At 37.1% G+C, this 24,004-nt stretch overlaps 1 protein-coding gene across 2 annotated transcripts in view; it reads left to right on the forward strand.

Moving 5' to 3' along the window:
• Window positions 1-24,004, forward strand: part of tw (Protein O-mannosyl-transferase 2) — a 62,670-nt gene that overhangs the window by 22,191 nt on the left and 16,475 nt on the right. The window contains exons 13-19 of one of the 2 annotated variants that reach the window (XM_019048052.2): window positions 745-896; window positions 1,528-1,616; window positions 2,259-2,407; window positions 4,320-4,476; window positions 5,089-5,229; window positions 6,943-7,054; window positions 7,711-8,467. In XM_019048052.2, the coding sequence (XP_018903597.2) occupies window positions 745-896; window positions 1,528-1,616; window positions 2,259-2,407; window positions 4,320-4,476; window positions 5,089-5,229; window positions 6,943-7,054; window positions 7,711-7,816 (906 nt within the window). In that variant the 3' untranslated portion in view covers window positions 7,817-8,467. Of the gene's footprint in view, window positions 1-744; window positions 897-1,527; window positions 1,617-2,258; window positions 2,408-4,319; window positions 4,477-5,088; window positions 5,230-6,942; window positions 7,055-7,710; window positions 8,468-24,004 lie in introns of those variants that run through there. The other variant, XM_019048053.2, reaches the window with a different exon arrangement.

The raw sequence follows: 24,004 nt of genomic DNA on the forward strand, positions 1-24,004 counted from the left end.
TTTTTAATGATAATTTATTAGGAAAAAAACACCTTGAATTTCATCAATACCAAATCTCTCAAGATGGATTTGTTTTCTTTAATTTGCTCCAAAATTTTGTATTCAAATTTTATTCCAAAGAAAGCTTTTAATACACTCCATCACATGTTAAAAGCAGGTGGTCAGCCAAGAACGTACACTTATTTTTTACCAAGCATTGTATAAAGCTAAACTAGGTAGAATAAGGGTCTACAATTAAGCATTCTCTGGAAACAGCATTTTTGACCTCGGCTTTTCTTAAATTATTATCTATCGTAAAAGCATAAATAAAATGTAGTAAAAGTTCTAACGAAGTACATGCCTTTACTTTCCTTGTAATGGATGAAGTCTTAATTTAGATTCTAAGATTGGATTTTCTTCTGCAACTGAGGAGCGCTCTGTCAACATCCAGAGCCTCAATTTCTGTCACTATCAAGATAAACATTTCTTCCTCTCTTAAAAACAGAACACAACTTGCAGGCTGGAATGTTGCCTAGTTTTTTACGGTATCACATTAAGAGTGACGATTACATGAACAAAAAAGTTATCGTATAAAATGGTCCATTGTTACCATACAATGAATAAATAAATAAATGAGAATAAAAGTGAAAACTTTTATTTGGTACATACAACTAAAAAATTGTAGAGTATAGCACTTTATTGACCCTTGTTAATGTAGTCCTTGATCATTCATCAAATTTTTGCATCTTTCTATGTGTGCTCTAGAGTGGGGAAGGGGATGCAAACGACGTTTGGATCATATTAGCCGAAGGAGGTAAAGAGGGCGATGTTATAACCACTGTAACGAGCAAGCTCCTTTTTATTCATTACTTGCAGCGTTGTATGCTAACTACAACAGGAAAACAACTGCCTGCTTGGTGAGTTCTCTCAAAAGTTGCGATTATGTACTAATTTTGAAATTCATAAAATTCTTTAAATTTGTCAACCTCTCACCCACCAGTACCTTAGATCATTGGTTGTGTAACATAATAGTTTACATCTCAATCAAAAAGTCATTTTACCTCTTGCCCTAACTTCACTCAATTTTACGTCAATATTTTGACATTTTTTTGACATATTGGATACAATTTGCAAAGTTCTTGGCTCACTACGTACTAATGGTAGATGATGAAAGTATGCACGTAATATATTTTGGTTTGTTGTATCGCAATCTTTCTATTGAATATCGTTTTAATGGTAAAGAATTGGCTGCTTTTTACCCATGAAATTTGCATGGTTTTCTTGCAGTTTATAGAAAAATTCTTTCCAAAAATGTCGCATAAATATATCAGTTTTTGTTTAAGAAAATGAATTTAGGGAGGAAAAAACACTACTCGTAGTAGCAAATTTGAAGTTTTCATTTAAATCTGAGATTTTAAATAAACTGATCATTCTTCTTACAACAAACCATTTTTTTTTATGGTAATGCACAGTGACAACCAAGCATTTTGCATCAACTAGTAAAGAAGACCATTTCTTTGTTAACATTTATAATTTATTTCTGTACAGGGCCTCCGAGCAGCAAGAGGTGACTTGTAGTCCTAATCTAAGGAATAAAAATGGAATTTGGAATGTTGAAGATAATTTCTTCCCTAAGCGTAAGTAGAAGTCCAATTGTGCTCACTTATTCTTCATGGATAGATTTTTACTCTCACTTTTAAATCTCCAATTCAACAGTCCCTCCTTCCTTGCTTTTGTTTAAATTTGATTTCTTTGTTAGGAGTAAGTTGCGCTTCAGCACTCTCGTGTGAATCAAAACATTTCTTTGCCAGAATCTTAGTTTTACTGTTACTTTGAATTTAATGTAAAGAGGGTTGGAGTAGATCCTTTCCAAATTATCAGCTCCAAACATGTATAATATATTTTCAATTAATCAGTAAAATCTACCCTGTTGAGACGGATAAAATATGGCAAGACTGTTATTGTGGAATCGACTTGCCTTTTAAGTCTGCTGCAATTCCCATGCCATAGGTTCTTTTGTAAAATATGTGTGTTTTGGGTCTTTAAGCTCTCAAAAACAGGTAAACAGTCTAGCTCGGTTTTTTTCTAGCTCCAAAAACTTCATTAGTTCTTGATAAGATTCCTCTGATTGGCAGGCTCCTGGAAACTTACAGTGAACTATTAGAATCTATTTTTCCATGGTTTTTTTTTCTTTCTTCCCCCCTTCTTTTATCCTGTTGGTAGGCATACTATTTAATAAAATCCTCCAATTGTAATTACATATTTTTCTCATGTTTCAGTTCCAAACGTTAGTTTTGAAGTGTACGCGCCTAGTTTCTTTGAAAGGTTTTTGGAGTCCCACGCTGTTATGCTGCAAGCCAATGCAGGTCTTAAGCCCAAAGAAGGGGAAACCACGTCACAACCATGGCAGTGGCCGATCAATTATAAGGTAGCAAATCAAAAATAATTTTTTATCTCAGGAACTGTCGCTCTAATTTGACACCTTGAATGACTTACTGGAAAAGAAATAGCAACAAACGATAGTATTAACTTGAAACTGGCAGCAGAAAAAAATCTCAAAGTATCAGAGGATAATGGGTCAGTTACGCTGATCACAGAATCGTGTTTTGATGCTTGATTCTTGTAGATTAGCTGAAAATAATAAGATCTGTCCAAACCGCAACTTCCTACATTCAATATTGACCAAGATATCGCTCTTTGAAAAGTCAGGTTTTTGACGTCATCCACCGCAGCAGTGACACCCTTGGTTTCTTCCTCTTCTGTTCGATCAGTTATGCAGAGAGTGCAATGCAAAACTTCAACGATGGTAAACAAACTGAGGTGAACTGTTGACTGCCTAATCTCTTTGCGGCGAGTGCGTTATCTCCTGTACGGAAAAAATGAAATTGCTAATTCAACAATTTTGTAGTTAAAAAGTGTCCGACACGTTTCAATGCAAATTTTACGATAGAAAAATGCTAATTTAACTACCCCTGTAGTTAAATTAGCTTTTCACTATTGCAAAATGTACATTCGAAACATGTCGGACACATCCTTTAACAATTTAATTGTTAAATCAGCAATCCATTTTTTTCTGTGGAGGGTGCCTCCACACAAATATTACTTTATCTAAGAATTCAGTCTTAAATTCCATCGCTGGTAAGTAGACTGCACTTGCATCAAATAAATAAAACCACAGCCACTAAGTGAACAGAAATCAAATTACAGAGAAAAAAATGAAATTGCTGATTCAACAATTTTATAGTTGAAAAATTGTCCGACATGTTTCAGTGTAGATTTTACAATGAAATAAAATGGTAATTTAACTGCCCCCGTGGTTAAATTAGCTTTTCACTATTGTAAAATGTACATTTGAAACATGTCGGACACTTTTTTATCAATTTAATTGTTGAAGCAGCATTTCATTTTTTCTGTGTGATAAGAAGGTCTTTAAGGTGCGAATCCGTCTGATTCTTGAGTTTAATATCGTTGAAATTTCGCATTTCACCCCTGCATCACTTATCGAACCAAGGAGGAAGAAACCAATTGTGTCACTGCCGCGGTGGATGTTGTCAAAAACCTGACTTTTCAAAGGGTGATATATTGGTAATATTGAACGTAGAAAGTTGCAGTTTAGATAGATTTTATTATTTTTTGCTAATCTACAAGAATCAAGCATTGAAACACAATCCTGTGACCAGCGCAACTGACCCATTATCTGAGATGGAAAGTGAAAATGCAAAAGGAATACTAAGGAAGAGAAAAGGGAAGCTGCTGCCATTCTTCTGTTGCTTATCTATTTCCTTTTATTCAAATAACCATCAGCTCTGAAATAGGTTAAATATATTGACTGTGAAACTCCAAATCCAAGCATCTCGGTTTTCGACGTTTCAGACTTCCTGTCATGCTTTATTTTTCAAATGGTTAACCACTCAACGTCAATTCTCACAAACTGCCAAGATTTTGCCTTTCATTGCGAAAAAAAAATTCTGAAAAACAACCTTCAAGGAATTTTGTCAATTTGCTCTCCTTCAAAACACTAAAATATGAGCTGAGATGTTAAAACACTGCAAACGAGATACGTGGTTTTGACATATGTAAACAATGCTTCTTTACACTACCTTTTGCAAGAAAAGTTTGATGACAAAATCTCCAAATCACTTCTCTTGTTTTTGGTATGCCTTCAATAATTCACTTTTTTCTAAAGGGCAGTGATTCTTCTTGTATGAAGAGATTGACCGAAATGACATCATTCTTTTGGTATCAAGATTTCTAGAATTGGTTTAAAAAAAGATCAAATTGATAAATTGATCTTTTTAAGGATAAATTGACATGATGAATTAATTTTGTTTAATTTTCAGGGTCAATTCTTCTCTGGAAGCAATTACAGAGTTTATCTTCTCGGAAACCCCATTATCTGGTGGGCCAATTTGGTCTGTCTTGCAGTTTTTGCAGTCATATTTTTTATTAATTCAGTGCGTTATCAGAGAGGATATCAAGATCCACCACATATTCAAGGTAATTTTTTCATTCAGTCAAAAACAATAATACGGGGTGTGTATTAATGGGATGAAAGTGCTCGTTACACAAACAATAAGCATAATTCTTGATCTTGCCACCCATGGCGAATGTGAAAATTTTAGTGTCTTTTCTCACAAGCATAAAAAAATATCACCAAAAATTTTAGATGGATTTATGTGACACTTCCTTTATAAGAAAAATAAAGTGTTATTATGATGTACAGAAACAACACAATCAAAATGCGTGCCTTTGTGCTGGAGAAGATGAATATATAGCTGTTTCTTTTTAGGTGAGCAATGACGATTTCACTAGTTGGAGTAAGATTTCCATTGGTGTTAGTTGCATCATCACATGGCGCTGCACAATGGAAATACATTATTTGTTGTTTAAAGTAGTAAAAAATACAAAAATTAGGGGCAATAATGATCCATTTGGGAACGCCTTTAATTTTTTACAGATTTGCAGTATTACAGTCATTGTGACAGTCCTTTTTCCCCCTATGTAGATGCAAAGATTTTAATCTGAAATCACCTTTATAAAAGATTTGAAGAGAATGTCCTATCTGTGGTCAAGGAGGTGTATTATTATTCATAACTTGCTATTTTACAGAAATCAAGACTTCATCATTGGATAGCTGCGTGTGGCTGAGCATCGGATGGGCTTTGCACTACATTCCTTTTTGGGGAATGGGGCGAGTTCTCTACTTTCATCATTATTTTCCAGCTCTTTTATTCAGCTCCATGTTGACAGGTATTTATTTCTGTTCTTCATTTTCTTTTTTTTTTTTTAAATCATCGCTTTGATGCTTACTTGTACATGTTGCATGAGTGTATAATCATCTACTTTATCAGGGGGCTTGAAGTCTTTTCATTTACTTTTTAAGGCCATCTTCAAATCGCTGTTCACATATGACTACTTTCTCTTCACATTTTTGGGACAACCTTCATATTGCTGAACCCATAAGAATGCGTGCGATACTATTTGCTTTGTATAAAAGAGGGGCCTTCCTCATTTCCTTCAACATGAAAGAGCTTGTTACATAGTTTCCAACGCGAAAAGTAACAGGCCCAGCGGTTTCCATTCACTCATTAAAAACGCATGTAATGGTTTCCTCAAAAAAAAAGTAGCACACTCATACAAAAAGAATAAAAAAAATACATATGTGTACGTCGCTCCTACCACGCACTCTAGCTCTTTGCAACACCCGTGTGTTACATGTGTCTATCCTCCAACGGTAATCAGACAACTGATGAAGCAACATCTCTTTATTGAAGCCTTGTCATCAATAATTTTAAATTAAAATTAAAACAAAAAAGTATCCCAAATGCCTTCTGCCTTCATATTTTTCCTGCAATCGGCAGATTGATTTTGCACATCTGTATATTCATACTGCTTAAATTCATCGCACAGTGGCAAATTTTTACTTTATTTTCAATTCTTCTATGCATTTTTGGGGTCTCAAAAACTACGTATCCATTCTCAATGTTGCACGCTTTGTTAGCGGTGCATCTTCCGAATCTTATATCTGATTTGACAGAGAATTAGCGGAAATATTCTGTAGAGCTGGGACCTGTTTTGATTTTAATGCTCTACGCTTGTGCCTCATCAGTTTTATGCCTTTCATAATTAGCTTTTACTCTCTCATCTTTTATGAGTGTAAATTGCTTTCGCTTTGTGGTCTGCACTCATAGTCAAGAAGGCTACTAATATGCACTTTTGTTCTAAAATTGTTTCCTCAAGTTGGGTAGATTCTTTCTATTTTTAAGTGATATGCTTCAGTTTTACATCCACCCATCTCCACTTTTTCTTCCTATCATGAGTTTGTAGTGTATATAATTTTTTATTTTGTACTTGATTTTGATTTGGTGTGCGTCGGTAAAAAGATCAGTTTATTTCTCCTCACTAACGTCCTAGTTTTAAGTCTTGATTTCTTCCCTGCACATTGGCATGTAGTTATGCTTGACTTGAAATATGCTATCGACAACCAACTAAATTGGCCTCTCAGTCCGTTCCACCAGTCTTTACAGCTTTTTAACGCTATCCCTTTAAGGTAAGATCATACTTTCAGCTTTAATGTCTATTTCTTCATTTATACCTCTTTCTTTATTATTCAATTATTTGCTTATTATTAACTGAGTGTCATCCAGTTCTTAACTTTTTTTTTATCTCTCTTTTTGAACCAATGTTTCAATCATGCGTTTGTTAGCATGTTTTAATCTCAGATCCCTCCGGCAAAGTTTTATATTTCAGAAAATAAACAAGAATACATTAAAATTAGTAAAAGTAAACAACAGTGAATTGGCCACTTTGGAAATATTTTGTGAAATTTGTGGTAAAATGTCAGAAACTAGAAATATACATTGAACTATGAGTGTAATCAAGGCATCACTTACGGAGAGTGTACCTTGATCTTTGCATACTGTATTTCTGCACAATATTTAAATATTGCCTCTTTTTTTCCAGGTGTGATGTTAAGTTACATCAGTCACAGTCTAGCCATTCTGCTTCCAGATAGTCTGAAGAACTCTGTTCATCATTGGTTCAACGGACTAATTTTTTCAGCAGTTGTTTACAGGTTTGTGGATGCCATTTTCTCCATTTCACATGGGTTAAAACGGTAATGGTCCTGTCCTTTTTCACAGTGTACTTACATCTTGACACTATGAGATAAGAAAGCTACTTCCAGGTCTATCATAAAACTAAGCGCGAAGTATGTGGTAATTATGCAGCCAATAAGTAGCGCTAGTGTTACGGCAATCTCTGGTAATAGTAGTCTCTGGCCATCACATTTTGCTATTTTTTTGCATGTTTTCTTGGCCTGGCAGGAACTTCTGAATTTTTGGGTGGGTTACATGTCAATAAAAACTTTCTGACTCCTCACTGATTGCCATTTATAAATGTAAAGCTAATTTTCCTGATTGATTCTCAGTACCTTCTCAGAAGTTGGTTGATTCTACCTTCAAGCGAGTTTGTCACCATTAAATCCAAAACTTTCGCTTAAGTTTTTGAAATTAGAATTTTTTGGTTTTAATTACAATATTTTTTGAAGTTGAACTCTAAAGTCTCCAGAAATGACACTTTAGTTTTAGTCAAGACTCGAAATTATTTTTAAAGCAGTTTTTTAAGCTTGAGATGTGAATTTTTAATCTAGCAGAGCTTTCATAAAACTTAATATCTAAACTTTCTGAGAAAATAATATTACTCTTAACATTTGTTCTCTTTCAATTTCAGTTTTTACTTGTTTTCACCCTTGGCATATGGAATGTCGGGCCCCTCATCAAATGAAGCAAACAGCACAATGCATGGTCTGAAATGGATGGATTCATGGGAGTTCTAGACAAAACTTCAAGGCGTACTTTTTATTTTGAAAAATAATAGACCTGTAGCTGTATCTTAATAACGTTTGCTGGAGTGATATATGTTATGATGAAATGCCTGAATATCACATCATATCCTAAGTGGGCTGAAAACCCTTATCTCTACAAACTTTAAGTCCGCGTGGCAGTCACCCTTGCATCAACAAAATATTTTAAATTTATTTACTTAAGAATGATGTTCCTGAACGTGGAGGCAAGCATATTCTTCTTTATAAAAAATAGACAATGCTGTGAGCTGTGATCAAATTGAACTTTGCCATAACGACAATCCTTGACTTGAGAAATGAACGAATGATAAAAGTCCCTCTCAAATGAAAGTGTCCATTTAAATAATAGTGTGTTTATCATGATGGAAGGACGCATTATTAATTATTGTAAACCCCTTGTTTGCCTCTTAAAGAGACTAAAAATGGGGGAGTAAAAACCCAAATTAAAATTCGAAGGATGAGCAAACTTACAGTTGTTTCTGCTGCCATGCAGATGGTCTTCAGTCAAATTTGATCTTGGAGACTGCCTTCCACTGCCAAAAATTTACTTAAATGACATGACTGACTACTTACAAAGATTTTGATAGCTTTAATTGTTTTAATACATCACATTTGAAATCTTCAGATCTCCTTTTATTTGTAAATGCTGGAAAGACCTTACATAATGCATCACTTCCTTATTTTATTTATATTTATTCACTTGTTTCGTCTTTTTTCTCAATCATCAGCCAGTAGGTTAGTTGAGTGCGTTTAAGACTTGTATGTTAATAGTTTATACCTATACTGGAATTCCGTAGTGCTAAAAATTTGGAAAAAAAAATGAAGGGGGAACGTGTATGCTGTAAGAACAGGAAAATATGAGAATATATCTCAGTAGATGGGAATTTTCCCCTTGTTTTATTTTTCTTTGTCCCTTACTGAGGAACACAGGAAATTTTTGGATTGTTAGAACTAAATTTTTAGGAAATTAAAAATTCTCCCCCTCTTTTTCCTGAAATGAAATTGTACACATTAGATCAATTTAAAAGTTAATGATAGAAACTGCTTTTCTTCTTACATGACGTTCGATTTCATCTTCCTGACTATAGTTGCTCGTTATTTTGAACGGAAAAATCTTCCAAAGTTGAGGAATTTTATTTTCGTCAAGTTTTTTTGTGAAAACATTGTCTCCAATAATTTTTGGAAGTGGAAATCTACTTAGTAGTTTGATAAGGATTACTGTTTTTTTGCAAAAAGGAGATGTTCAAGCATGACTTCGTAACGCCTTTGATGGACCCATCAATGTACCTGACTCTGAGACAAAGAATCAGAGAATTTAATCAAGAATTGCGATCACTTGCTGAACTTGCACAATTTATGTTCCTTTTTTTCTGATTGCGTGTTGTTTTCTCATTTTTTTCTGAAACGTTTTATTTTAACATAGTTCTACTTTTCATCATTACCTGCATTTCTGGCTCTATTTTTCACTTAATTTGCCCACTTATTTCACTTCAAACCTTATTGTAGGAGAGTAGGTTGAGCTATTGATTGGTCGAGCCTTGCGGTTATTATTTAAATTAGTGACTATTAAAAGACTACTAAATTTAAAACTTGTGATCAGTCATGCATTCTCAAAGCAATGGGTATTCTAAGTGAGAATTGATAACAAAGATTCTGAAGCAATCACTTTCATCCCATTCAAGTAACCCTTTCCATAATTCCGTCCCATTGAAATAATATGTTTTTACTTTTTATGTTGATTTTAATGTTAATCCACTTGCTTTCAGGACTTCTCTCTCGAAGAGAAGTTTCACAGTTTAAAAACACAGTCCTACATATTATGAGTATAAACTGTCATGAGAGATGTTTCTGAGGTGGTCTTTTCGTTGGTGCAGTGGGTTGTGTAGACAAATCGAATCAAATCAGGAGGGTTTAAAAGTGTCGGCAAAGTCGCATGGAAAAAATTAAATTGCTAATTTAACAATTCAAATGCTAAAAAAAGTGAATGCAGTGTTTAAACGTAGATTTTTCAACAAAAAAATGCTACTTCAACCACTATTGTAAGCTAACTTAATCACAAGGGTGGTTAAAGAAGCATTTTTGTGTTGTGAAATCTACATCGAAACATTGCAGTCACTTTTTTTTAGCTATTGAATTGTTAAATTAGCAATTTAATTTTTTCTGTGTGGATATTCTGGGTCCAAACCAAACAAAATTCAATGGAAAATAATAACTGATTATGCTTTACTTTACCTCTTCTCTCAATATAGCGAGTCAATATTTGCAACTAGATGTTTGTACCAAAACAGGCTCAATCTGTAAACACCGGAAATTGTAAAAACAGTGTATCTGTTAATGTACATTGATGTGGAAGTATAAAGTTTCTTCCATCTCTCTGTACAGATAAAGCCCCCTTTGATGAATGATGTCCAATCATTACCGGTAGCATAGCCAGAGAGGAGACTAATGGGTTTTGATCCTTGCCTTTCGACCCGGAAATTTTTCTCCAAAAATGTCTTACATTTGAACACTCCCCCCCCCCCCTTCCATAAAAATATCTGGTTATGCCACCGGTCATTACTTTTTAATAATCCAAGCGCAGAAGAAACATTCCCTTCCTTTTAATGTCAATGCTTTATGCCCTCTTTCAAAACTGCCAAATCATACGATTTTTTCATCACATAGCCCATCGTCTGGCTTCCAACATTGAATCAAATCTGAAATCGGTCTCAAAACTCTGAATATATGTTGCAGTTTCTTGCTCTATAAGTCTTTTCATTATTTTTCTATTTGTTGCACTGTATTGTACTTTTTGTATGTTTGTATCCTTGTTTGTATCATTGAATTTTTCTTTTGGTTGTGAAAAAATGAATCAATCGATTTCAAGACATTGATTTGTTAGTTTTACTGAAAAACTACTTATATTTAATACTTTTGTACAACTTCTACTGTAATAATATCAATTTTAGATTTTTTTTAATGTTTGATTGAATGAAATTTTTACGCAGTGTTTTGTTAAGATGATTTATATTTTCTATAAAATAATTAATTTTGACAGAAGTTTATGGTGTTTTAATGAAATTTTTCCCCCTTTATAATATTTTAAGTTTTGCCCCGGAATACTAATTTACAACTGTTTGATTATTTACTGAGGACTTTTCATGATATGGTAATTTTAGGAAAAATTCAAAAAGATTAATTGACTCACTTAAAACTGTACCCAGACCAATTGGAGATTCATTCGTCTCATCAAACGGTAATACATATTTCTGAAAGTACAAGCTTTTTGCTATAATGACAACAAAGATTATGAAAAGTTTGGACCTTTTTCATCCACAAAATATTGTATCTTCTAAATATGAATTGCTGAAATTCGGCTTAATGCAAGGAAAAAGAAGATAAATATCATATTATTTATGTATATCTGCTTTTATCCAAAGGAAATACTTTATTTCTAATGCATGAGCTGTTCGGCATGAAAAAAAAAAAAAAAAATCACATCAAATTCTACCCTTCCCTGTCAGAAAACATCGTAATTTTTTTTTAAATCAAGCTACATTCTCGGTATATCATGGTAGAAAGTCATGAAAGAGCAAAGAAAAATCACACAGCTGGAAAACCTGGGAAAACAATGTAACAGCAAGGAAATTTTTGCGAATATCAAGGTCTTAGTAACTTCAGCCGGTGCTATTCGACAGAAGGCAAACAACTTTCGAGTGCATTTTCTCCATAATTTAAATTTTTTTTATTCCTGAAATAGATAATGATTAAACTACAGAAATCCTGCCCGTCCAAGAAGGAAGGAGTGACCGGAAAGTTGCAAAGTTTCTAACAAAGATACACTGCTCTGTAGTTTCTTAATGGATTTACGGTTAGTCCTCTAACATTTCCAGGGGCGGACTGGCCCTAAATTAAGTATGGGGCGGGCCCCTAGGGGGGTCCGGGGGCCCTCCCCCGGAAAATTTTGAAAATTAGGCCCTTTTAGAATGAATTTTACGCTATTTTAGACCCTATTCTTTAATATTATTTTTGAAACATTATCCAAAAAGAGACCAGAAATGCAAAACTTTGTATATTTTCTTAAACTGGATGAAAAAATGAGAATCCGTCTTACGCGCGTCTTAAATGTGTCAAAAGAGGCCTTATGTTGCGGGAATTTTTGAATTAGAAAAAAGTCATTGGGGCTGCCCATACAATACGTAACGTATTTAGGGGGAGGAGGGGGGGGGGTCAAGCCCAACGTTACGTAACTCTTTTTTGCCGTAAGACCTTTTTTTCCTTGTTAATTTAAAAAACTGACCAAAATAGGGGGGAGGGGCCAGGCTTGTGTTACGTATTTATTTATTTTTTTTTGAGGGGGGGGGGGGATGGTTCGAGCTTGCGTTACGATGCGTTACGGAGGGGGGATGGGGGTAAAAAAATCGGAAAAACTGCGTTACGTATTATATGGACAGCCCCCATTATGGATTTCGCTAAAGGGGGGAAAAATCGCCGAAGGCCCCTACGAAATCCCTTGAGGAAGGTAGGAAAGGTTCCCTACTAGGGGCCTCCAAAGTTCAAAATTGCATAGAAATGCGCCCTCGAGGCCTCTCTGAATCAGTACCAAAGGGCCCCCGGCAAAAAGGACCCTTTTGTCGAATCGGCGATAAAGAGCCCGGTGCCTTGAAGGTCCTTAGAGGCGGTATAAAACCGCATCAAGGCCTCTTCAAATCGGCAATAAATGGTCCCTTGGAAACGGCAAAAAAGGACTCCTTCGAATCAGATAAAGGGGCTCTTTTAAGGTCCTTAGAAGCGGCAAAAAAAGGCTCCATCGAGTCTTCTTCGAATCGGCAATAAATGAGTCCTTCAGGGCTCTTCCGAAATGACAAAAAAGGACCCCTTTGGACTTATTCGAATCAGAAAAAAGGGCTCTCAAAATGCAACGCCCTTAGATACGGCATAAAAAAGCTCCTTCAGGGCGCTCTCCGAATCGGCAATAAAGTGTCCTGTCCTCTCAGGAGTCTCGGGGCCCTTTCTCGAGGACGAACCGAAAAAGCCCTCGGGCGCTTCTTCGAAACGGCGAAATACGGCCCTTCAAATCGGCCAAAAGGGGCCCCGGAGGGGCCCCTTTTGGCCGATGAAAGTGGGGCGATCGCCCCATCGCCACCCCGGCCAGTCCGTCCCTGAACATTTCGATAGCCAAAGTGCGGAATCGCGTATCTTTATCGCTGTGTTCCTAATTTTCCGTGCCTATTTTTTGTTTTCAAAGAGGTGTGAGTCAACTTCATGGCTTGAAAATACGGAATATTTTGCCAATAGAGCAGAAAAATCAAGGAAATTTGCAAGAATTGACGTTTTTCAGCTTTCGAAAGAAAAAAGAAAGTATGAGAGGAAGTTTGCAGCGTCGTTAACAGAGATCAGGACCGGACTTAGGGGGTGGCCACATGGGCCGCGGCCCATGGCGGCAAATTTTACAATTTTTTTTAAACGTAGGTATAAAAAAAATCGGATTCTGGAAAAGAAAATACAAACGAGAAAAGGCGACGAAATCTCTCATTTTCTGAGAGTATAGTGATCTCTAATTTTGTCGTCTTTTGGTGATACAAGGGACAGCACCTTTAATTATGTAGTCGAGTTAAGAGAGAAATCTAACACGCAATTTGGCCTGGAACGGCGCGGCGCTGAGAGCAATGATGACAAGGACTTGAGATGAAAAGGAGAAGCCCTCGGCGCGGCGGTCGGCATGTAACACATATTAGCGCCTACATAACTGCAAGAATACTTCACGCATTGCGTCAAACACAGCGGTCGACGGCGACGTGAAGAAACGCTTAGCGCCTACAAGACTGAGTGAATACTTCACGCATTGCGCTAAACACAGCGCGACTCGGCGCAGCGGCGGCGGAAGTTAAGATAATAAAACCACGTTTATGTTTGTTCCTTCATAATTTTTTCGTTTATTTCTTATAAATGGAAGGCCTTGTCCACACAGAGATAGGTTTACGGAACTTACTCTCGCGCAAAGTTCCGTGAACTTTTGGTATTAGTGTTGACAGGGCTTTCGCAAAAAATGTGTCAAACAAGAGTAAACGCTTTTTTTGAGAAAAAGAAGAAAAAGGAAACGAACAAATAATCAGTATCCTTTTTGAAACAACAAAACATGTTGAGCTTTTTGTTACCCATTTTATTCTATTTTTGAAGGGACACCAATCAACATTTTTTTAAACGACCGCCAGTGATTCAGCACTTTACAAGAAGCGTTTTAGCGTCTCCATTAAATTTTTGTTTCTTTTCCGAGGCGTCTAAATTAATCTACCCGGCCGATTTCAATGAGGCTCATTTCGGCTTTCAATATGGGTATGCACGTAATTTTTTCCCCCATTCAAGCCCACCGCCTTTAAATTTTCCAAGCATGATCCAGGCTTATTATCGCAGTCAAAGCGCTCCCCCGTCGGGGATTAGGCCGTGCAGCACTGCTGTAGGCAGAGGAAGGGGGACCCCTAGCTTTCAATGTAGATTCAACCCTATTTATTTTCTATTATTCCTTTATTTTATTTACTTATGCTCCCAGAAAAATTAAGATTTTTGCGCTCCGGAACCTCTGAATCTTTACAAAAAGTTTTGCATAATCTGCAACCGATTTGGAAGCAGACGCGAATGCGTGTTCACAAATCCCAATTTTGGAAATTGTTTTACTTTCATCAGAGGAAACTTCACGTGATTACGTGTTACGTAGAGTATAATGACTTATCTAAAGCCGAATTTGGATAGATGAGTCTTACGTAACCGTAGGGATAAAGAAGTAGACAATCGTAACGTAACCGATTACATGAAAGAGATAAGATTGACGAGGTCCGATAAATCGGACCGTAATTCAATCGATTGATGATACTAGATTATAGATTAGAAATATCAACTTTTGATTAACGTCCCTCTCCACGGAGAAAAAAGAAAGTCGAATGTTTCTTGGAGCGATTTCCGTCGAGTTGGATCGGAAAATCGGATCATTTTGAGATTTCAATGGTTAAATGAACGTATTTCTGCCAAACGGAACTATGTGCATTAAAACATGAGCCCTGAGGCCCATAAGAATATATTCATAATAGGGCATAATAATGCACATAGTTCCGTTAGGTAGAAATACGTCCAAATACCTATCTGTACTGTTCTGAAGAATCCGTTGCCGCAACAGTTTTATTTCCCTTGCTAATGGAGGGTTCAGAATTACAGTAATACAACGCAAGTAGCATTTCTCAACGGAAACATTGCCATAGATTGCGATTTTATCGGCGATCATCAACATTTCAGCGATTATCCTCGATCTTACACTGAAAAAAAAAAAAAAAAATCCTAAATTTGCCGCCAAGAAGAATTTCCTCTTAAATCAAGAATTTTTCTGGTTGATATAAGCTACTTTTTTTGCTGAACCCGAACATTACTTTTCTTGTATCAAGAAAAAGTCAGCTTAAAGCAAGATAAAAAAAAAAAAAAAAAAAAAAATTCATGGCGGCAAATTCAAGAATCGTCATGCTTGATCCAAGCTACTTTTTTTTCAGTGTATCGCGATGAAATCGCGCTTTTATCGCCCGACTTTTGATCACGATATTTTCGAAATAAAAATCGCGATAAATGGCGATTTAATCTCGATTTTATTTCTTGGCAACTGGTTAACTTTGGCAATAGCTGATGTGGATTGGTTCCTTTCTGCTGAACGCGGTTCATTTATGTCGCAGGCAAATAGTCAAATCAGGCATTTTGTCAAATGCCTAGGCAAATAGTGAAATATTTTAACTTAGATTGAAATTCTGATTCTTTTCCTTATTTTAGGCAAAATAATCAATGGATCCTTTTAGAAAAAATTCTCCTTAAAAATTTGCATCACGCAATAGTATTTAAAACAATTTTTAGCTCCTGAGCAGACACTCATCTTGAAATTTACAGCATGTCATAGAATACAGAATTTTTGGAATTTCAACATTTAAAAATATGAGAAGCAATTGAAGAGGATGAGACAAAAAGAATTCGTAGATTTGATGAGTTATTTTTGCAAAAATATTAAAAACTCGAGAGCTCTCCGCCATAAATTCACAAAATTTTGTAGACCGTCAAAATTTAACTATCTGTCTAGGCATTTGACAAAATGCCTGATTTCACTATTTGCCTGCGACAGATATATCTCACAACTTCTAAGGAAATAATGTACATTAGTTGTTTTCAGCCAATTGGGGCCATTTTTGACCATTTACTTTGTTGCCAAAATCGCAAAGCCCGGGGGGCAAGGTTTTGAGATGGTCGCCCCAAAATGGAACACCCTTAAGTATAATCAAATTTCATCTAACAACCACTCAGGAGTCAGGAGCACGCTATCAGATTGAAGATGTCGACCTTATCATGCTAGAATCTCATTTTTTTAATCGAAACAGCCTGATCATATGCTATCAGTCTAATCGTTGAGTAATTAGTTTTCCGTGTTACGTCATACAGCGTCCCGCCGTACTTCTATGCTCCATCCCATCTGCCGAACACCATTCGGTGCCCGTCTTTCTCATTGCTGTCTCGTTCAGTGTCCAGTTCAGTTCCCTCTGGTGAAGTTAAGCATCATCGACTGGTTGCTTACACGTGAAGGCAGAGTTATGACTATTGATAACTTTGCCTCCAGTTACCACTACATTGTAAGGTATTTTTCTGTTTAGTGGTCGGATTTCCTCTTTTACATGCCGACCCCCAAAAATCGCGATTTTTGTAGCTCTTTCGCTTCCGGGCGCCTTATCACCGGAAAATGAAAACCTATCGCGTGATGCCTTGATATCAAAGGTTTATTATCATTTTTCAGTGTGTACTCAGTCAAAGGAGGTATCTAAAAATGTGTGTTTGTGTTTTTTTTGCGCAAAAGCAGTTTATTTCATATTTACAACCGAGAATTTGAATAGACAGGTTCCAAGCCAAAGGCTTTTGATTACATACTCTCAGGATAAAAATGGTATCGGGCTGGAAAACATAATTTGTAAAAGTGGATGAGGTATAGAAGTTGGGTGCTGTAAAAGATAATTAAAATAACAACTAGCCAAGAAAGATGAGTATAGATGAGAAAAAAGAGGTTCATATACTTCCTTTGGTAAGACAAATCAGAATTCCCGCCACATTGATCATTCTTTGCATCCATTTAATCTTGGTTCGGTAGCTGAGGTTGGTGTATTGTGGATGTTAGTATAATTTGGACCTGCGAAAATGTGTTAGCATACCCTGAAACCTATCCCTCCATGATAAAGTTCATAATGGTTTTCGGTTCAATTAAATAGCCTTTCTGTCTGACCAATTGCGTTCTCAGCTCTGCTGAGTGCTTGAAGTCAAAGGAGGTGTGTGTGGAATTATCACATTTCACATTTCTCAGAAAGGGGATGCCTATTATCCTCTTCGCCGCGTAGTTATCAAAAGTATTTGTTTTACTCCACCGATCATGTTGCAATTGACGAGGTGGTATATACACACCAACTTAAAAAAAAACAGACTGTATATTTTTTTTTTTTTTTTTTTTTTTTGGAGCTCCATAAATCTCTTTGAAAATTTTAGAGTTTCGGAAGGGTCTATTTTGGTAAAGTTGAGTATCATCTACCGTCTGGTTCCCTCTGAAGGCAAAGTTATGAAATATGATAATTTTGTTTTCAGTTACCATTTTTAAAGGTATTTCTGAGTTCAGTGAGTTTTGCGCTCCTACACATGTTGACCCCACACATCGTGATTGATATAGGCCTCTCGCTACCGCACGATCTATCCCTGAAAAATGGGCCTCTATACCAAGCAGGGTGGCTAGCAACCGAGAAAAGTCAGGGAACACAACTCGTCCGGGAATAATCAGAGAAAAGTTAGGGAATTTCATCAACGGTCTAGGGATTTTTTGTGGAGCCGGGTTCCACGTAAAACTCGGGTTTGCGACGGGGCAGCGGATTGCGTCGTTGTGCCGACGTTTTGGCCACATTAATTAAGTGCCCTTACGTTATCGTAAAAAGTCAGGGAATGACATGAAGAGAAGCCAGGAGGAAGTCAGGGAATGATAATATTAAATTTTGCTTGCCACCCTTTGCAAGGCGAGTATAAAAATGCTTGTTCGCGTACCCTTGCTTCGCCGTAGAATTTACAAACTTGGGCACACAGTAAACTAAAATAATCAGAGGTACTGGATACTGGATCTCGAGGAATCTCATTTAATTTGGAAGACAAGGCTTTTCAAGATCCAGAATTTTATCAAATAACTGAGCAGTGAAAACTTCATCCATTACCATTAATATGTTTAGGAGGTAATCGTCAAGGATCGTCAGAAGAAATTCTGGATCCCAAGGAGCCTCGTTCATTCAGAAAGACAAGGCTTTCCAAGGTCTAGGATCTTATCGAATAAATAATTAGCAGGGAGAATTAAATTCTAGATTATTAATATGTTGAGGAAGGGATCGTCAAAGGATCTTTGACTGTTAGTTCTCGAAACTCGAGACGAAGAGAGTTATAAGAAACCAGATTTCCTTGAAAGAGTGGCATGTGGGAATGAAAGAAGGTAGAAATAAATAATAAAAAGAAGGGAAAAGAAGGGATATAAAAAAATCGCTGGAGGTGTTTCATCTAGGTTTTTCTCTAGGTTTTCCTCTAGGTTTTCCTCTAGAAAACGTACTTCCTTGCTGCAGTCAAGTCAGTGTTGCAAAGATGGTATTGGTGGAAGTATGGATGACGTGCCTTTGGGAAAGTGGTGTTGTTGATTATAATGCAAACATACGAACCGAAATAATTAAGGGAGAATGAAAATAATTTTTTTATTTTTTTTATTCATAAGAAGTTACAGGTGAGAAGTACAGTTGTTGTATATACAATTATATACAATCTATAGGTATATTATGGGTAATTGATTATATAATTAATTACACCAAATTATGGAGATTAATGACTAAACTTAACCTATGTGCTTCTTACGATGCCGGAACCACCCGTAGCCATTACTTCGGTTAATGAAAATAATTTAAAGTAGGATTTCTTTCTACATAAGGTATAGGTACGTCCCTCTGAAAAATCCCTTCCCTCTATCAATTTACAAAACCTCACATTTTTATTAGTATGCAGGCGCACCGAAGGTATACCTCAGTCGAGGTTCAGTCATAGTTCCCACGGTTTCCTGACCGCTGCACTGTTATGGCATCATCGTTGCTGCTGCACCTATTACATCAGCTGCTGTTGCACCTATTGCATTGGTTGCTGCTGCACCTATATTGCATCGGCTGTTGCTGCACCTTTCACATCGGCTGTTCCTGCACCTATTGCATTCGCTGCTACTGCACTCGATAACTATACGATGCAACCACCTGTGGAGGTGTCAATTATCTTAGTTTTACAACTAAAATAAATTTACAAACTAGCAACAGTCTAATTTTCTTTTTTAGCTTCAATGAAGTAATGAAAATTTCTTCTCTCTTTATTAAAAACTCTACCGTCGATTGATTGCAGTAACAGTTGCCAAAGCCTCGTAACGAACAAGAGAGTCTTGGAAGTGTGGCATTTGAAAAACATGTATTTGATACCACCTGGAAATTCATGTTTTGGTAAGTATGGGTAAATTATTGCCCCTCGGGCCCCGATCAATCTGCGTGGCGGGGTGCTGTAGCACTCCGGACCCCTTGAAAGAGGGTTTTTTCCTATCATTATTTTCAAGTTTTTCGTCATCCGATCAAGCGCGCTTGAGGTCTTGGAGATTTTGTTGGAGATTTTTGAGAGTGAAAGAAGTCCTGAAACTGGGATTCAAGGGGTTACGAGGCCCTCGAAGTTCAAAATCCAGGGCGCCAAAGCGATTTTGGATCCTTTGTTTTCTTGGAAATGTGGACCGCCTTCAATTTACGGAGTACAACAACCCGATACCAACCCGAGATACAACCCGCAATGTGCCCGTTTTTTACGTTTTAATTCATTTATTAGCATAAAATATACATAATGAAATACAGGAGTGATCGTCGACGGGACTTATCCCTCTCCTTAAAACTATTAAAAATACATACTGCTGATTAAAATAAAAATATTTTAAAATCTAGGAAACTACATTTAAATTAATGTTACGCTCAAACCTTGTTGCCCTCAAAACAAGGCAGCAAAGGCAAGAGACGGAGAGTCATAGTACACTATGTTTATAAATCAACGGAATACTACACAAATTACGTAATTTCTTAGTCTGGTTAAAAACCAAAGAGGAATACACCGGGCTAATGATAAATAAAAGAGCAGGGAATTCATGACCCAAATACTTTAGACAAAAATGTGCCCGTTAGCACACTGGGCCCTGATGCTCCCAGTTATCTTTTGACTCCGATGTTGATATTGATGTATTTCTGTTCGTTGTCAATATGGATTTCAACGATCCTACTATACCCTTAAACGAGGAGAAACAAAAAAATGTGCGAGAAAATTGAATGAGGAAACTTTTTTGTCGCTCTCACGAACTTTGTTTCTCCAAGCGGCAAAAACCGCTTCCATCGTTGATTGCAGTAACAGTCGCCAAAGCATCGTAATGAACCAAGAAGAGAAGGTGTGGAATCAGTGGAAAAAGCAATTTTTGTAAACCCAATTAGCATGAACCTAACAACCAACCAACATTGTTAGGATAAATGTAACAAAAGTAATTTGTTCAGAAAACTGGGGAGGGAGACCGCGCGTGAACAAAAAGTAAGACTCTTCTAAATTCACTGCAGAGAACGCAGTTTTGACTAAATACAGACTTACAATCTACGAAAAAAAGCTGTATAATGATCCGTCTTTCAACGAACATAAACTATTGTCCCTACTTATTTTTCGATTCTAATATTAATACCGATGTATTTATATCCATCGGCATCGTGGCATTCAAAGCTCCCCATCCGTTCTCTTCCTTGTTTTTCTTTTTATTTTTTAAAATTTAAAATAGTTTATTACAGATTTCATCACAACTATCAAATTAGTCCTCAGTATCTATTGACATTGTGCTGTAAATGAGAGATATAACTAAAAAAAAAAAAAAACCAAAAATTATGAAGCAGTCTTATCATGACGGTCCGGGGAATGTAATTCCTCCGGCCTCTGAATTAAAATTGGTTAAGAATATAGAGGTTAATGATTTGGTTACATTGACATGGAAAGGGGATGGGCAGCGAAATTGGATGCGAAAAATTAAAAGGAATAATGCTTAGTCGGTCTCATTTCAACGATTCTCTTATTCGGAATGGAAATTTAACCTCGGTTGATTGCAGTAACAGTTGCCAAGGCATCGCAAAGAGCCGAAAAGTGCGGCGTCGCTGGAAGAAACACATTTTTGTCAATTCTAAAAACGTCTTTTTATAAACTATCACCCCTACTTATCTTTGTATTCCAGTATAAAATCCAACAGAGCAAAAAGAGAATGTCCAGAGTTTCAGATTCTGTGCTGCTGTCGAGTGTTGTATAGTATATTCTCGGATCTAATTGGCGCAGTCCGTCCACCATACGTACACTGTTACAACGCACCATCAGGCGACGATCTTCTGACGGCACCCCGCCAAGATTGCGTTACTCGGTATTGGAACTCATTTTAATTTTGTTTGTGCTCCTCTAGCGGTTGATTGCATCACCCGTTGTAGAAGCATCCGAAATGAACCGAAAATGAAAGCAAGTGTGGTATTGGCGCGGGGAAAAAAAGTATTTTAGTCCTTTGACAAATATATTTTTATGAGATTACAATTTAGTGTGTGGTAAGGTTTTTAAAAAAAAGAAAGGATCAGACAATCAAGAAAAACCTGGACGTTTCGAATCGTAACGATTTCATTTTCAACCGGAAAAGGATGAAAAAGAAGTGATTTTATCGCGTATCTTCGTAAGTTTTAACGTCGACGAAGTTTTGTCCAGTTTACGTAATTTCGAACGCCAGTGATCGATAAGTCTTAATTGAGATTGGATGTATATCAAATAATCATTCGGACGCTCTGTCACGACAAGATCACTAGTCCTTGTCAATTTTGTTTCATTTTATTTCTTTGTTCCTCTCGTGCGGTATGGATGAAAAATTGACATGGTAAGAGAGGATGGATCGTGATCCCGGCTCGAAAGGCCTGGTATACAGTCTAACAAGGTTAATATAAAAGCGGCCATGAAAAAAGTAGAGTGGAGTAGATATACTTGTAACGAATGAATAGAATGAAAGCGATGATGAGAGGAAACGAGGTTCCGGTTAAAGCTATATTAAAACTAGGAAACAGACTCTAAGATAAACCAACCATCCACGTAGGTGCCTCGCGAGACACATACGCCGGAACTACCCGAGGGTATATCTTCGGGGTTGGACTTTTTGTATACTTTAAAATCACAACTAAACTCATACCTAAAGCAGAATCTACGTCTAACTTTTTCAAAACAAATCTAGGGCACTCGGAAAAGGTGTGTTCCGACTCTGGCGTGTCCTACTATGCCGTGTCCTACTATGCCGTGTCCTACTATGCCGTGTCCTGCTCCAGTTCTCATTGATCGAGCGAGCATGTAGAGTTATCTCAGTTGCTTCTGCTTGCAGTAAAATGGTCTTCAAGGAGCTCATCTGCATCAAAATTCCTAAAATCTTTTGAAGCCTCCGCCGCTCCATTATTTGAAGTTTGAAGCAGCGAAAAATATTTCCGTATTGTTCGAAATATTTTGAAAACCTAATTTTTATTTTTTATTAATGTTATCATGATGATAACCTCCGTCAGTTGATTGCAGTAACATTTGCCAAAGCGTCGTGATGGACGCGAAGAGGTGTTCGTAGAGTTTTTCGTTCGCAGAGAATCTCTCGGGCATGTGGGAGATACTTTTCTTCCATCGTTGGATGGACGCAACAGTTGACAAGGTAGATTGTGATTAATCAAAAAGAGAATTGAAAATACCTCAGCGGGTACTACAGCGAATTGCAGTGTATACAGTATATGAATGGAGCATAATATTTTTCGGACGATGACATTGCAGTTGAGTCGCATCTAAAGAATGAGGCACGGGTTGAGGCACCGTGTCACATTTGAAGAAGGGACCGGCCGTATCCAGTTGGCACTGAAAATTAGAAGTATTTGAAGTGGCAAATATGAAGGTGTGTGGGAGAGCGAAATTAAGAACTTAAAGTTAAAGACCGAAGATTGATTTCGATGTTGATTTTGGATTTTTGGACAAGATTCACAAGAAGTCTTACTAAGGAATTGGCTCCGGTGCCGGACACGGATTTTTTTTTTTTTTTTTTTTTTTTTTTTTTTTGTCTCGTGGAGATAAAAAATCTGCATACAGATACCACCATTTAACCCGCCCAAGTCAGCCTCATGATGAGTTTCCTCACCAGAAGGGTAAGACCAAGCGAATTAAACAATGTTATGTCGGTTTGGCCAGAAAAATAATAAATAAAGGTTCAAGTGGGTTCGTAAATAATGTTCCTTAAGATAATTAGTTAATTCGACTAAATCAATTTCTACCCAAGGTGTCTCGGCATTGGCCGGTAGAAGTAGCTCTCTGGCATCCTTCAGGACTCCAGCCGTTACCTCGATTACCGAGTCCGTACCATGGGCCGAGACTCGGGTCCCGACCGATGGCACAGACTCTGCCGTGGAATAGATTACATAAGAATCTAAAGTCTGATCCCTAAAATTAGATTTCTACTCAGGATGTCTCGGCACTGGCCGAAAGAAGTAGCTCACAGGCATCCTTCAGGTCTCCAGCCATTACCTCGACTACCAAGTCCGCACCCTGGCCGGAACGCGGGTCCCGACCGTGATGCAGCCTCTGCCATGGAGTAGGTTACAATAAATTGCCCAGACCTCCCCTACGGCATGCCGGACACGGATTGAAGATGGTGAAACGGCCAATAGGAATAGGCAGCGCACGCTTATGAAGTCACGGTTGGTGAGATAAGAAGACTACGCGTGATTGGCTGGCCAAACACGCTATCTATGTAGCCATCAGCTGAAAGTTTGGTAATTAAAGCTAATGGTCAATGAAATAGATGGTTAGAGGATAACTGAAAAGAAACGAATTGTTGAAGAAAAAGGGATTAATTCAGCCAGCACTAATGACTGGATGAAATATGCAGAGAAATCGGAAGTATGAATGAAAAGCGAGTTGCGGTGCTGAAGGCACACGCGACAAGAAGGTCGTCTGTTTTTCCTCTACGGGACACCACTGACCAACATCACGTCAAGTCTAATTTGAATGACTGAATGT

The sequence above is a fragment of the Bemisia tabaci genome, chromosome 6 (assembly GCF_918797505.1).
Source record: "Bemisia tabaci chromosome 6, PGI_BMITA_v3".
NCBI lineage: Eukaryota > Metazoa > Arthropoda > Insecta > Hemiptera > Aleyrodidae > Bemisia > Bemisia tabaci.